Source organism: Myxine glutinosa, chromosome 10 (genome assembly GCF_964187855.1).
Source record: "Myxine glutinosa chromosome 10, kmMyxGlut1.1, whole genome shotgun sequence".
Classification (NCBI taxonomy): domain Eukaryota; kingdom Metazoa; phylum Chordata; class Myxini; order Myxiniformes; family Myxinidae; genus Myxine; species Myxine glutinosa.
In genome coordinates this window covers 89,385,913-89,399,255 of record NC_136270.1, presented here as the reverse complement: position 1 = coordinate 89,399,255, position 13,343 = coordinate 89,385,913, and the positions used below count along the sequence as shown (strand labels likewise).

Below are 13,343 nucleotides of genomic sequence, written 5' to 3'. Positions count from 1 at the left end.
ACATTATTTTCGTCAAATTAGCCACTACAACGATTTCCTGAATGTTTCCATCTCTACAAACATAAAAGGAGATACATACATTTGAGATGATTTTTCAACTTCCTCCATTCCGAAGTTGGGAGGAAAATCGGAGGAAGATCGCTCGAGTTACTATATTACACGTTGACTGATGCCGTCATTCCACATCCGGTACGTACCTGGAAACAGATGTGTAAGCTGGTAATAACTTCAGTTTGCTTTATTAAAAATTTGAATCAATTTGATACATTTGCACGATATTACAGTTCGAGTTTCCACCTACAGTTAGTGAATTACCAGGCTATGGGCCCATGTCCCTGGCCATATTATGGCATGCCATTGCTAGGACTCTGTTGGCGATCTCCGCCCCAGGTTTCGGCTAGCAGGTCGATCAGAGACTGAATTCTTAACCTACTACTTGTCGCATTCAGGTTTGATGACTGTTTGGATTGATTCGCTTATTTAGTAATACTCGCAGAGTATCCGGTCTTTTTTAAGCGTGCAACACGTTCTTCTGACACGCCTTTATTTGGGCGGTGTATATGATTCTGACAGCTCCCTCAACCGTTCCCGAATATAAAAAAAAAAATCCGGGTTATTAAGGGCATGAAACAACCAGATGATATTCATCGAATACTTACCCTACGCAGTCAACTTGGTGCGAACCAACTCTCCTGATTTTTCAGTTTTTTTTTTCTTTGATCCAATATGGCTGCCAGACCACGTGAGCGATTACATCATAAAATTTTATTCTGTAATAGAATTGTTGCGTAGATCAAGCTCAATAAATTTAAACTGATCAGACGAAGCCGTTGTCCCTGTAGAATTATGACGTCATAATTACGGCACCATGACGTCATGGTTAACAACACCTATTCACCATGTGGAGTTCTTTACATTGAGCCACGTTTAAATTATTTCCATGGAGACTGGAGTGGTTTTGGAGAAAAAAAAATTCATACTGATCGGATGAAGCGTTATACTTGTCGAATTATGACGTCATAACGAAGGCACCGATGACATCATCATTAACATCTTATGGGAATCTACGGCCAATCCAGTCCCGCGAGACATATCCCCATGGGGAGTACTTGACAATGAGCCATGTTTCAATTTTTCCCATGGAGTGGTTTAGGAGAAATGGAGGCGTAACGTTTTTCCAAGATGCCGTCAGTACCCCGTGACCTATGACGTCATAATTATGAATACAAATATTCTACAGGCAGAGGCACTCCTATGTTAAAATTTGGTGTCAATCGACCAACGGTTGCTGAGAAAATGAATTTTTTAAATGCAGACACGGCACACGTACAAACACGCTTTGCGAGCACAGGGTAATAAGCCTGGCTTCGCCGCTGATAGACTTTCGGTCTTGTTTCCTTATACCCTGCTGTTGGTGTCCCCTCTCTCGTTACTGTTCCTTTTGTTTTGTTATGTCCTGATCTGTTCAGTGTCGAGCTATTCCACCAGTTTTGACTCTGTAATATACGAAAAGAAGAAGAAGAAAAAAAGTATTGTGATGTAAGCGTGACAGTGCAACATATCATTGGTGACGTCACAATTGATTGTTGCAATTAATGGACGAGTTGCTCAAACAAATTGGGTTTTAGTCACAAGCAACGGTACCCGCCCTATGGACGGGGCTTCAATTGTGAGGCCCAATTGAAAAGGCAAAATATCAGAAATTGAAGGGTTTTTTTATTTTAAACGATTTATATAAACATCCGTTAAATCATATCACACGCAAATCATCAACATCTAAACGGTATTTGCAGAATTTCAATAAAAGCCACATCACTGTTCATATCGGTAAATATTATTCCATCGTGTTTGGAAAAACTGGAAAATTGGAAAATTGGAAAAACAATATAGCCTATTTTCGTCCAGGGGGTCCCAGGATTACCCACTCAAAATTTCGTTGCTATCGGTTCAGCCGTTTTTGCGGTACCTGGGAGCAGACGGACAGACAGACATTTGGTGAATTATAGTAAGATTACAGCAATCAAACTGTCTCTATATCCAATTTCACTTCACCCTTTCTATCTTCACATTCCCACGACAGCCTGAAGTCTGTCTCAACTCCTGTTGGGCAGCAGAAGGGAGAAGTGGAGAGGTGACCATCAAACTGTCCAGGAGGGTGAAAATAATGGCCTTCACCATAGAGCACCTTCCAGTCTCAGCAACCCCGACTGGAAGCATCATCAGTGCTCCAAAGCACTTTGCGGTTTATGTATGTCATCCTTCCCTTGAGCTTAAACGGTGTGTTTGAAGGTGCACCAAGAAATGCCATCACCCTGACATGCTGTGTGTTTGTATGCAGGGATTTGAAAGTGGACAGCCCAGACACACCACTTCGCTGGGGATATATAAATACCTGATGCATGGTGAACCGGTGCAGAGGTTTAAAGAGCAGGTGAGGGATCAATATGTGATTTATTGAGGAAATCTGTTGATAAGATCACGGTTGATAACAGTTTCAGGTGGGCACAGAGAGGAAATCCTCTCATTGAATTGGTATGGTTTAAATCACCAGTGAGGTAACCAGGTGATGGGTGTTTTGCCTACGTATTCACATGCTGGGAATGAGCTCCAGTTGGACATCGATACCTGGTGTGCTCATTTCCTCAAAATTGTTCTTCAGATATTCATGAACAACTCAAAGTTGTTCAGTCTCTTGACTCATTTCTGCACGCTTATGCACAACCTCAGCACAGGTTTCATGAAAACTATAATTCCAACTCTTCTCTCCCCGATTCCTTTGTGACTTCCCATGTATGTGGTTCCTAAAAGACCTTTCAAAATCATGAAGGTGAAACTACTCAACAACTATACAATAACCAACCCTGACTACACAACATTGTACAGCTTCAAAGTTCATGAAGCAGGACATCGATCCTGCATGAGAGATGGATGATCATGGTCGCATCATCATTCACGAAACGCTGCCGAGTGTGAATAGGTCATTTCAGGTTAAAGTTTTAATCACAATTTATTTTTTAACCAATTTATTTTTGAGGTCAAAAGGATTCTTTACTGAGTGCCATTCTACTTTGTTCTGTTTTGCCAAGTGTCGCTCTATGAGTGATTTTTCATTACTTGCCGGAAATGATTCCGGCAAGTATGTTGGTTGGTTGGTTTGTCTGTCTCTGTCTGTCTGGCTGTCTGTTTGTGCACAGTACTACATGTACATCGTTGCACATAGCATCGCCATACTTTACACACATATTTGTCTTGCCCTGGAATAGACTGTGCCCAATTTTTAACTTTCTAGGCCCAAATCCTATGATAATTCGATAATTCGACAAGTACAAAACTTCATCCGATCAAGATGAAATTTCTTGAGCATAATCCAGGAATAAATTAGTTCACAAAACAAATAATGATGACGTCATCGGTCACGTGGTTCGGCCGCCATATTTGTTTTTACAAAAAAGCCTTAAAAACCACTGAAAACACGTCCTGGCGTGGGTCTGCAATCTCTGATTGCTCTTTCTAGTTCTTACTGTTTTTGAGCCTTTTCAGACTTTTCATTGATTTGCTATGACAGAATTTTTTGCAATATTCTGATTCATAGTAGGCTACTGATTTTCAGGAAATATATTCTCAGTGCTTTGGTTCACAATGCGCGTACAATCTTTGATAGTAGCTACATGGTGGTTGGTGGATAGTGCACCACATTCTCAGATCATGCAGAGCTATTAACTGTGAGATAGGCTGTTTTTCACCACATGTGAGACATGTACCTTTGTCATCTCCCTTCACCTTCTTGCTCCTTGGTCGATCATGCTCCAGCAGAAGTATCCGGCGGGACATATAGGCCCGCTTCCATCACAAACTGAAACTCTGACATCGACATCGAGAATCAAGACATCGACGAGTAGGTTGTTATTCAGAAATTATTAATCTTTTCATGCATTATTATATTAAGACTGATTTATTTACGATGTTGCTTTCCAACCTGGTGTTGGCTTAGCGGTTGGGGTGCCGGCTCGGGATCCGAGGATCCTGGGTTCGAATCCTGGTTGATCGCTGAATTAACACCAGGGGGATTGACTCAGCCTGTCATCCTTCCGAGGTCGGCAAATTGAGTACCAGGTCACTGGTAATTCCCTGTGTGTCGCAAGAGGCGACTAACAGGGTTGGCGGCAGGAAGGGCATCCGGCCATAAAACATTGCTTCAAAAAGGGGACCACGGTGCCCGAAAAAGGCCAACCCCTGCTTTGTGGGGAAAAATGGCCTCTAAAGGTGGTTCATTCCAACCCAGTTATTTTTTCCAGTAGAAGCCGTTTTACGAATCTCTCCAGTTATAAACTGTCATCCCAGTGTTTCATAAACAGGGCAAAGAATCAATATGTGTGCCATCCCTCGGATGGATTTATTGTCCCATGTTTTCTCCTTCCAGGATCTCGAGGGAATCCGTACCCTCTGAATCTTTTTTCCAACTGATTTCTGCACGCTTATGCACAACCTCTCATTTTGTAGCGAAATTTCCATTAAAATCAGATGATTGACAAATAAAATGTTAGCTGCGTGTAAATGGTATGTGTCTTTAGCAGAAGCCTAAGCACTGAAGTTGGAAACAAAATGGCACCCAAGAGATACCTAACACAGAAATTTGGGGCTCGTCATGGTACAACTCTCTATACCAGGAGTTCTTAACATTTTTCCCTGTCAAGACCCCCATAGGATTGCCCACGATGTCGCCATACCCCCTTCGCCAGACTGTTGACTGACCAAGGCACACCGAAGATGCGCATAGCTAGGGGGGCCTGGGGGCATGTCCCCCTATAATTTTTTTGATTTCTCGGTGCTCTGTGGTGCATTCTGAGGGGTGCTTTTACTTTAATTGCCTATTCTTTTGGATGGAAATTGGTAACTTATTACCCAGAAAATGGGCCAAGTTCGGGGATCTGCGCATGATTACCAGTCCCATTAGGTTCCAGTGTGACTTCAAAATATCTCAATAGCTTAGTTTAACATATGGATCATTTGGAACAGAACAGGAAAGAAAATCATTCGGATTTTATCCCAATTTATTTCTTTGCTTGTTAACAAAGAAACAAAACAAACTAAACTAAACTAAAACATGCAAGTTTTACGCAAGCCGTTTTACTAATCTAGTGAGATTGTTGCTGCTGTTTTCGTGCAATAAGAATATGGAATCGGGGCACAGTTCGTGACAACGCCACTCACATATCATCGGACACATCAAGTCGATTTCTCCACTTTGATTTCAGGTTCAATAATGCAGAGAAACCTGTTTCACAGAGATACGTCGATGTGAAGGGAACCAACACATTCATTGCCCTATTCACCAAGCTGGCACCCAAGCTGCTATCTGCTCTTCCCTTCCCTCCCTCTCCACCACCCCCTCCCCAGCCCTCTCCCTTCCACAGATCTCCCGATGTCCCTGTTCTCTACTGTTGTGCTTGTGTGCTTCCCTCCCTCTCCCCATCTTGTCTCCCCCTCCCTTTTATTGTTATGTTTTTTTGTATTTTATGTGCTAATGTGTGTTTAATGTGCTAGCTCTTACACGAGCCTCGGTCTTGTATACAAAAAAAGAAAAAACAAATCAGCTTTTTCTTTGGTCTTCTTGGAACTCGATCAAATCATCCTTCACTAAATCGTTGTCACTCATCATAGAAATATCAAACGAGAAAGGGTTCTGGATCCAAACGGATTCCGTGCTAAGATCATCAATATCTGAGAAGTAACCCTCAAAATTGGTACTTAGAACTTTAAAATGGTCCTTGACTTATAGTAAGGGAAACATATGAAAATCTGTTAACTAAATTGTTACCAAAAGATTTCTTCACCAATATGTTTGTAAAGGTGTGTAATAACATGTGTTAAAATGTTGAAGGTCAACTCCCGTGGGAAACCCAGAAAAAAAGCTGTTGAATTCGGGTACCGAAAAATTATTTTCGAGAATTTTTATTTTTTAAAATCGGCCCTTAAGTAACTTATGAGGGGTCAAATAAGGGTTTTTCATGATTCTGAGTTGATTGTTAACATTTATATTTCACCACAGACACTCCTTTGTGGAAAAATAATTTCTAAATATATCTCATTTTCTACTTTGCAGGACATGGAGTCTAGCAATATGGATGAAGACGTTACTCCACCTGTGCTCAATTGCTTCATCTGTGCACGCTCGGATACACCAGCTGAAAGGCTCATACAGGCAACTCCAAAGGGATACTCAACTTTATTGAAACAAGCAGAAACTGTCGAAAATGTTACTGTTGTGGAACGTATGAAGGAGGCTCAAAAGGAAGGAAAACTGAGGTACCACCAGAAGTGTAAAAATGATCTGTACAACAACTTTGTTGCAACCACCAAGAAGTCAGCTCAAGCATCAAAGGCAGAGAAAGAGTCATCAACGTTGAAGAGAAGACGCACTACTTGTGAGTTCAGTTCATCAACTGGCTGCAGTTCTAGAAGATCACAGTCAGTTGACCTCCTGTATAAGGATGTATGCATTCTTTGCAACCAACCAGCCCAGCTCTACAAAAATAATCCAGCACAAGCTAGAAAGAAATAGAGAGTGCCAGATAATTTGACTGCAGATACTCTGAAGGCAAGCTTGCTGAAGACAGCACGGAGTCGCGGGGATGACTGGGGCACTGAAGTCACTGGACGCCTGGAAGGGATCAACGACTTGGTAGCAGAAGAAACACTGTACCATTTGCGATGCAAACTTATGTTTGCGAGAGGTGACAGTTTGTCCAAGACTGATGAGGAAGGAAAAAGGAAGAGAGGACAGAGGAGTATTGATGAGGAGCGAGAGGCAGTTTTTATTGAATTCTGCGAATGGTTAGACTCAGAATTAGAGCATGGGGTAATGAACATGGACCAAGTCCATGAAAAGCTGCAGGAGTTTGATCAGTCACCAGAGAAGAGCCTTTCTTATTCAAAGCATTGGCTAAAGATAAAACTTCTAGAGAAATACGAAGACACCTTGTATTTCACAACACAGGAAAGAAGGGCAGATGTACTCTGTCTCAAAGATGGCACCGACAATATTCTGCGAGCGCATCATGCTAATCTTGACCATGGAGATGAGAAGACTCAGATCATAAAGACGGCACTCAAGTTCATATCCAATGATATTGCCTTGATTGATTTAGGTCCAAAGTCATACCCCACCACACACAGTATGACTGACATCGATAGTCAGCTGACACTTGTTCCTGCAAGCCTTCAGATGTTCTTGAGACCGATTGTCAAGACAGACGAAAGAGTTGCCGTTTGGGGGCAGAATTTTATTAAGGCCTGTCGACCTCGGTCTGGAGTATTGCCACACCAAATGGGGCTTGCCATACAACTTGATCATAGATTTGGGTCAAAATGGATGCTCAACAAGTTCCACCGGCTGGGATACACTGAGTCTTACACGGAGACACAAAACTACAAATACTGCTTCCTTAATAGTAGGAGTGGAGATGATGTTCCAGATACTTCTGGCACTCTTGACACCATTGTGGAGGAAACCGATGAACAGATCAATGATGAGGTTGCGGTTGATGCTGCGCTTGAGGATCAATCAGTGATGACAGCCAAAGTGCCAGCCAGTGAAAGTGAATTGTCAAGTAATGATCAGGTGGTCTTTATGGAGGTTGGGGAAACAAACAATGCAGTCACTCAGTTTGTTGGAGACAATATAGATTTAAACATTGTCTCTATTCACGGAAACACTCCCTTTCACTCAATGGGTTGGATCGAAGTCACCTCTCCGGCACCACCTTTGCCAGATCCACAGACAACAGCAGCTTTCCCCCGGGTGAAGTTGAAGGCACTCGACAAAGCTAAGATCCTGAGAGGAACTGAAGTAAAGATTATTCCATTTACGAACAGGAAACAGATAGGAACGAACGCGATCATGTTTCTCCCCCTCGCTGAGCTTTCCTCCTCCCTGGCTCATGATCAGCCACTCCTCACTCCAGGTGACACACTCTGGGCAGCGGGGTGGGTGATCAAAGCCAACGATCCTGAGTTCCCACACTCCAACTGGAATGGCTGGATGAAGAGAATCCATGCTAATGATGCAAAGCAGAGCACACAGATCGAGTTCCTCCCAGTTATTGAAGGAGACCCTAATGACCTCAACACCATCTTCACCACTCTGAAAGAGTGCATACGGCGCGCTGGGGTCGCTATAGTGACCTTTGATCTTCCGATTTGGCTGAAGGCTGTGAATATAATAAAGCAGGCAAATCTACCCGTCATTCCAAGGTTGGGTGGTTTTCACCTGCTGAAGTCTTATCTTGGATCAATGGGTAACATCATGGAAGATTCTGGACTACTAGATGTGATCCAGTTGATCTATCCTGGAAGTACGACAGCCAACCACATCATGGATGGAGGATGTTTTGACAAGGCAATCCGTGTTCACCTCCTCATCGATGCAGCCATCTATCAACACATCATGAAACTTGCCTTCACTGAGGAGGAGCGTGGTGACATGAAGACCTTCATGGAGAAGGTGGCTGATGGGAAGATGGGAGCCAGACACTCAGACCCAGTAGTGCCAGTGTTTGAGCAAAGGTTTGAAGAAACCTTCAAACGACTCGCAAAAGGAGGAAGAACACCTGCACTCTGGGTGGAGTACCACCACATGGTAGATGTGATCAAGGTCTTTATCAGAACCGAGCGACTTGCAGACCACAATGGGCATCTGTCCTGCATTGTTACCAAGATGCTTCACATCTTTGCCGCTGCAGGCCATCATCAGTATGCCAAGGGCGCACGGCTGTACTGTCAACTCATGAAGGAACTAGAAACTTTGCCTGCTTACAAAGACACCTTAGAACGTCTCACTGCCCACGGGAACCACGTTGTCCATTACTCAAGTCATGAGTGGTCCGGCACATGGTGTGACATTTGCATTGAGCAGACATTAATGAAGGCAGCCAAGTCACAAGGTGGACTGAGCAGAGGAAGAATGAGAAACAGTTTTTCTGGCCACAAATGCTGGGTGCTCACCCTCAGTCACCTGTCTGATGTCAACTGGCAGATGGAGGACATCTTCCTTGACACAGAAGCCACCAAGGAAACAGTGATTCAGGCTGGTACTGCGATTTTCAAGTACATTTACCATGGACGAGATACTACATTGGGTGAAATTCGGTACAACATGTTCTCAAGGAAGGCAGCGGCAGGAGTGATCAAACCAGAGACTTTACCTCCAACAGAGGGTGCAGCTGCACAACATTCACTCCGTGCCTACCTGCAGACCCGGGACTGGATCCTTCTACAGAGCATGTCTCTGAACCCCAGTGACTATGGATGGACAATAGGTGTGCATGGGTATGAGCCAGTTCCAACACTGGACCCCACGGCTCCTGAGGAGCTATTGCAGTTCACGAGCTGTAATTGTCATGGAGATTGCAGCAACCGGCGATGCAGCTGCAAGAAGAATGGGGTCACGTGCATCTCGGCCTGTGGAGTCTGTAATGGCATTACATGCAGAAACTGCAGTCATGATGTTGTTGAGTCTGAAGAAGACATAGACAATGACTGTTGAAACTTCTGACATTGTGAATGAGAAATAACTCTTGAGTATTATATATGTATGTGAAATAAAAGCTACTTTGTGTGTAAATGTAAAAGTGAAAATATAAATGTTAACAATCAACTCAGAATCATGAAAAACCCTTATTTGACCCCTCATAAGTTACTTAAGGGCCGATTAAAAAAAATAAAAATTCTCGAAAATAATTTTTCGGTACCCGAATTCAACAGCTTTTTTTCTGGGTTTCCCACGGGAGTTGAACTTCAACATTTTAACACATGTTATTACACACCTTTACAAACATATTGGTGAAGAAATGTTTTGGTAACAATTTAGTTAACAGATTTGTGAAATATCTCATAAAATGCCCTTACTATTATTGAAGTATTTTCCCAGGCAATGCCTTTTCATCTTCTCCATCAAGAAGCATATCGCCAAGGATTGGAAAGTTCGCCATGTTTCCGCTTTCAACACGGCGACTCCAAATAGGTAATTTCTTCGTGAATGACACTAACTTTCCCCTGGCTTGAATAATGTCCACATCCCTTCCCTGCATCGACATGTTCAAGTCATTTAGGTGACCGAAAATATCGGCCAAATATCCCAGGCGAAAACAATAACATGCTCATCTTCAAAACTGTTCACAAGAGGGGATTGTTGATGCGTGAGGAATTCGAGAATTTCTTCCCGAAGTTCCACTATACGTGCGAAAACACGACCACGAGATGGCCAACGTACCTCTCTCTGTGTGGTACAGGAAAACACAATGTTCCGCCCCAATCTCATCACAGAATTTTTGAAATAGCCGATGATTTCATGCCCGTCCACGAATAAAGTTGACTGTCCACACGACTATTACCATCACTTCTTTCAGTTTCTTTGACAACGTTTTGGACGCCAAGGCTTCGCGATGTAGAACACAGTGTGTGGTCAACACATGTGGAGCTTTCTCCTTGACCAGAGTGACGAACCCAGATTTCTTGCCAATCATGGCAGGAGCTCTGTCCGTTCAAATAGACCCAACCAAATCCCATGTTAACTCATGGCGATCAAAGAACAGTTCGATCAACTTGAACACATCAGCTCCTTTAGTTGTTGTTTCGAGTCGTTCGCATTATAACAATTCTTCCTTGAGTTTCATTTCATGAACGTAGCGGACGAATACGAGTAATTTACAGTGGTTTGAAACGTCAGTCGATTAATCGAGCTGCATGCTAATTTTTGCAGGACTGTTTTTAATCTCGCTGACAACTTGTGTTGCTATGTCCTGACTCATATCTCCAATTCTCTGGCGTACAGTGTCGTTGGACAAGGACACCTGACTCAATCGCTTCACAGCATCCTCCCCCAGCACGATTTTAACCATCTCCAACGCACAGGGATTCACTAGGACATCTCCGATTGTGTGGGGCTTCTTTTTCTTGGCAATCATGTACGAAACTTTGTAGGAGGCTTCCAGAAGAGGCTTCCCAGTGGGAACAACCCCATGCGATGAAAGAGTTCCTTTCTGATCATAACGAAGTCTTTTCACCTTGAAAGCATCAATGGAGGTGTCAACATGATCCCTGTGTTTGCTTTGGAGGTGCTCTCTCAGTCCTGATGGCTTCAAATTTCCATTGCTCATTACCAAATTGCAACGCATGCTTTGGGGTGTATCAGTTCCATCTCCTTCTTTCACACAGGTGAAGCCAAAGCGAACATAGTCATCATTCCAATTCCGTTTTTTGACAGACGACATCTTGGAACAAATCTGTAAAAGAATAATAAGAAAACAATTAACAAATGCCACAGAAGATAAAACATTAGTCCACGTGAAATAAAGTGTTGGCCACGAACACCGAAAACAACAGAAAGAGATGTACAGAAGATGAAAAAATTCCTCAACACTTTACTACTTCAACGTACCCAATCAATCAACTTTCGCAGCTCCATCAATTTTCACGGACCAGGTGTTTACGGACACGGATATCCGGGTGTTTACGGACACGGATATCCGGCCACCCCATATATGTTATTGCATTATAATGAATGTGAATGCCCTATTTATATTTAAATATACTTTGAAAACTTTGAATATCTTCAGATAAGTAGGCTTACTACTCACTTGTTTTTCAAATGTTTCACCGGAATCAAATTGAGAATGAGGTCGTAATTGACGTAATTGCCGATATTCGGTTCTTCACCTTATGTCCTAATGGCCTACAATCTCACGTAATGTGGGACCTACATTACGTGACAGCACATTGGCTCAGTGTGAACTTTGACCCACCCTAAATCGCTATGTAAATGTTCTCATTGTCATGTCAATCATGCATTGTAATCGCATGTATACGCCCGGGACGTATAGTTGATTTATTTGAAATTTGAAATTAGATTTCTTTGAAATATAATTATACAAATATCATTTGTTTTGAAATACAGTATATATATTTATATTTAAATATATATTTATTATATATTTAACGTTGATATTTTATTGAATTTATTACAATTTATTATTATAATTTATTACGCGTCCCATACTCCCAGATTTTGGTTCCCATACCCCAGGTTAAGAACCCCAGCTCTATACTATAAAAGTGCATAAGTGCTCTGGTATGAGGGAGGTTTCACGTGATGTTATACACGCACGATGGGCTGGCAGAATAACCAAAAGGAATGCATAATTGCCTCTGAGCTGTCTCGCCTTGGTTCATATATCGGGCAGCTATAAACTGTCATCCGACCCAGAGTTTCTCATGCATGGTGTGGAATCAATATGTGGCCGTCCCTCAGATGGAGGTCTCACTGGGCGTCCTGTCTGCCAGGATGAGCTGGTGATGTAAAAGATCCCACGATGTCCTTCGTAACGAGTAGTTGAGCTAAGATCAGCTATCGGGCGGTAGCCTGAGCAAATAAATTCCTGCTATAACCTACAGGGGGCACTACTTCCATGGCACAGCAGTGTCCTATTACATTGATTTAGATAAAATGGCATTTGCTAAACTTATACACAAGTAGAATAAATAATTTTAGCAAATGCCATTTTATCTAAATCAATGTAATGCTATAAAAAAAAATTATGTACAAAGAACGTCAATATTATACAGGATTGTCCTTTATAACTGTTCTATAGGATCACATAGCATAAAAAGGGACGTCCCACTCCCCTCCCTTCCCGCGTCCCACGCCTCACTCAACATTGGTCCGAAGATCGGTTTGATGGGTGGAGAACTGCCCATCTCCTTGTTGTCACCTGAGCAGTCCTTCTCCCTCTCCTTGAGGCATCTAATGCACCGCTTTCCCACCTAAATTGGAGGCTGATGTCTTACCAAGGCACTAAAAGGATATTTCAGGACAGATTCCAAAGGGGAGAACATTAAAGACAAACCTTCCAGTGTTGGTGGTTTATCAACACAGACACTCGGAAGGGTAGACGTCATCTGTCAAGACATGTAAGCGACTAATATCACGATTAATTACCTCATGCATACTCTAAGACAGTGGTTCCAAACCTGTGGTTTGCGAGCACCATTGAGGTGGTCTGCATAAAGGTTGCGGAACATCGAGGATATCTGTACTTGGCCCTGTAAAATGAGCTGGTTCTTGACAAAAATAAAATTAAAATAGGACCACTGGACCACTGGACCACTGTATAGAAATTTGGGTTACAACATTAAGCCAGGGCCCAGGTAAGCTACAGAGCTTACCTGGGCCCTGGCTTAATGTTGTAACCCAAATTTAATATCATTCTGACTGGAGAAGAAGATTTTTGAAAGAATCTATGCGATTTTCCAAAAAATTGAATAAGCTGGCCATTTTGACACTTCAG

The 13,343-nt window shown here is 42.6% G+C and overlaps 1 protein-coding gene and 1 long non-coding RNA gene across 2 annotated transcripts in view; one reads left to right on the top strand and one right to left on the bottom strand.

The window, feature by feature from the left end:
• ANO10 (anoctamin 10) overlaps positions 1–195 on the bottom strand; it is a 45,738-nt gene extending 45,543 nt beyond the window's left edge. The window contains exon 1 of the mRNA XM_068126565.2: positions 80–195. Within this exon, the coding sequence (XP_067982666.2) occupies positions 80–108 (29 nt within the window). The 5' untranslated portion in view covers positions 109–195. The remainder of the gene's footprint in view (positions 1–79) is intronic.
• A 3,634-nt stretch (positions 196–3,829) lies between these two features.
• Positions 3,830–4,549, top strand: LOC144894155 (uncharacterized). Its single transcript, XR_013624866.1, has 2 exons — positions 3,830–3,895; positions 4,421–4,549. It is a non-coding gene; the product is annotated as an uncharacterized LOC144894155 (long non-coding RNA).
• Positions 4,550–13,343: the final 8,794 nt, after the last annotated feature.